General features: G+C 42.5%; 1 protein-coding gene across 1 annotated transcript in view; it reads right to left on the bottom strand.

Moving 5' to 3' along the window:
- The window catches only part of CARD6 (caspase recruitment domain family member 6), a 21960-nt gene extending 20995 nt beyond the window's left edge, over positions 1 to 965 (bottom strand). Inside the window, exon 1 of the mRNA XM_003792992.3 lies at positions 652 to 965. Coding sequence (XP_003793040.1) covers positions 652 to 934 — 283 coding nt within the window. The 5' untranslated portion in view covers positions 935 to 965. The remainder of the gene's footprint in view (positions 1 to 651) is intronic.
- Positions 966 to 2541: the final 1576 nt, after the last annotated feature.

The following is a 2541-nucleotide window of genomic DNA, read 5'->3' as shown; positions in this document are numbered from 1 at the left end:
AAAAAAAAAAAAGATAAGATTCTGTCACTATTAACAGCATTCTCTTTCCAGCTGTGAGGTTTGAGGATGTCATTGCCAGAATAAGGAGCAGCCTTTATGCCAGCACTAAAACCTCAAGTTTCACATACTGTTTTTTGTTTCGGTTTTTGTTATTTTTTCTTTGACACAGAGTCTCATTTTGTCACCCTGGAGAAAATGCCATAGCCTCCTAGCTCACAGCAACCTCGAACTCTTGGGCTCAAGCGAGCCTCTTGCCTCGTCCACCCAAGTAGCTGGGACCCCAGGTGCCTGCCCCAACACCGGGTTATTTTTTGGAGACAGAGTCTTACTCTTGTTCGGTCTGGTCTGAACTCCTGAGCTCAAGGGATTCACCAGCCTCAGCCTCCCCGAGTGCTGGGATTACAGGCTTGAGCCACAGCGCCCAGCCCCTCACATTCCAAACAACAAATTATCAATCTCCTACCTAAACCAATAAAATGCATCATTCTCTGATTTTTAAATTCTGGAAACTTTCCCCCTCCCCCGTTTCATATTTCAGTAAAAAGTATTTCCGGGAAAAAGACAGACAGAAATTAAAGGTGGTAACTTATTTTTTTTCCCAGGAAATCTGCCCCCTCTCTCACACCCCCAAAGTGTAAAATATTAACTTACCATGCCTTAAGCCCCAAATGGAAGTTGACTCTGGAAAAGTACTAAATAAACACTTGAAAAAGTGCTGACAGGTCGCCTCTCCTTTTCTCTGTATCAAACTTAACAGCTTCTGACTTTTCTTCAGGGGGTCTGTAACCTGCTCCACAGTCTCAAATTCTTCTTCAGAAATCAGCCGCCAAGAGGTTAAAGTGTCTAATACGGAATCAGGATCCTGTTGGAGGATTTCAAGCAACGTTTTTTGTTCTCTTTCTATGATCTGTGAGGGAACGCTCTCAGCAGCCATAGTTTCTGTTTCCTCAGACCAGGAAGTGGATTATGAAACCATCCTCATAAGTAAATAAGAAGAGTAAAAAAAAAAAAAAAAAATCCTCCAGTTTACTTTGTCAGAAAAACCCTCAGCAATTCTATTTGGTCAAGATTATTATTTTTTATTTCAAATTAATATGAGGGTAGAAATTTTTAGGTTACAAAGTTATCACTTCCAAGGTAAAGTTCAAGTTGTAGAAGAGCCCTTCCCCAAGGGGGTGTGCCCAATACCCTTCCATGTGCACCCTGGGTGAGATCCTGCTAAATGCCCTCCTCCTCCCTCCAATCGCCCTCCCCCTCCCCTCCCCTCCCCTCCCCTCCCCTCCCCTTTCCCTCCTTATCCCTCTTGCTAGACTATTTTTGTGTTTTATCGTTTGTATGAACATGTAATTGTTTATATATTGGTTGGCTAAGATTAAATATATCAGTGACACCTAGTGTTGGAGAGTATAGATAGAAAGAAGCACAGTGAGGGAATCTGGCCCTGAGCACTCTCTCACTGGCTCCCTGTGTTTAATTTATCCATTCTCTTGAGGGCTTAACTCAATTTCCTGATGCATTGACTAGGTATTTCCTGCTCTGGGCTCTATACTATGATGATAAAGAATGTAAACCATTAATTGATTTTTGGATGGCAATCAATAAATAAAATGAAAACAGGTAAAAATAAAACTTCATTTCCTTCGATGCAGCAAATCAATTTCTAGGAAATGATCTTAACAACATAATCAGACCTGAGGCCCAGCACGGTGGCACACTGTACTCTGTGAGGCCAAAGTGAGTAGATTGCCTGAGCTCAGGAGTTCTAGACCAGCCTGAGCAAAAGTGAGACCCCATCTCTAAAAATAGCCAGGCATTGTGGCAGGGGTGTAGTCCCAGCTACTTGGGAGCCTGAGGCAAGAGAATCACTTGAGCCCAAGAGTTGGAGGTTACTGTGAGCTATGATGCCAGAGCACCCTACCCGGGGTGACAAAGTGAGACTCTGTCGCCCCTCCACCAAAATAAATAAATAAATAAATAAAATCAGGCCTGGCACATGGCTTGCACCTATAATCCCAGCACTTTGGGAGATCAAGGTGGGAAGATCACTTGAGATCAGGAATTTGAGGCCAGCCTGGACAACCTCATCTCTAAAAAAATTTTTTAAATTAGCCAAGCACACTCTCATGTACCTGTTAAGTCCCAGCTACTCTGGAGGCTAAGATAGGAAGGTTTCGTGAATCCAGGAGATTGAGGTTACAGTGCACTATGATCCCACTACTGAGTGACTACTAGGATTCCAGCCTGAGTGACAAAGAATGATCTCGTCTCAAAAAAAAAAAAAAAAGACAAATGCCCAAAGATGTACGTATAAGGATCTGCATTACAATTTTTTATCAAAGGGGAAAATTAAAAATAACCAGAATTTACAAAATTGGATCTTTGTGGAATAAGTATTGACCTGTAAACATATCAAAGAATTATTAAAAATGATAAAATAGGGGCGGCGCCTGTGGCTCAGTGAGTAAGGTGCCGGCCCCATATTCCGAGGGTGGTAGGTTCCAACCCGGCCCCAGCCAAACTGCAAAAAAAAGAAAAAATACC

The sequence above is a fragment of the Otolemur garnettii genome, unplaced genomic scaffold (genome assembly GCF_000181295.1).
Source record: "Otolemur garnettii isolate 467f Iridium unplaced genomic scaffold, OtoGar3 scaffold00063, whole genome shotgun sequence".
Classification (NCBI taxonomy): Eukaryota; Metazoa; Chordata; class Mammalia; order Primates; family Galagidae; genus Otolemur; species Otolemur garnettii.
The sequence above is the reverse complement of the archived record's forward strand: the minus strand, read 5'-3'. Positions and strand labels throughout refer to the sequence as shown.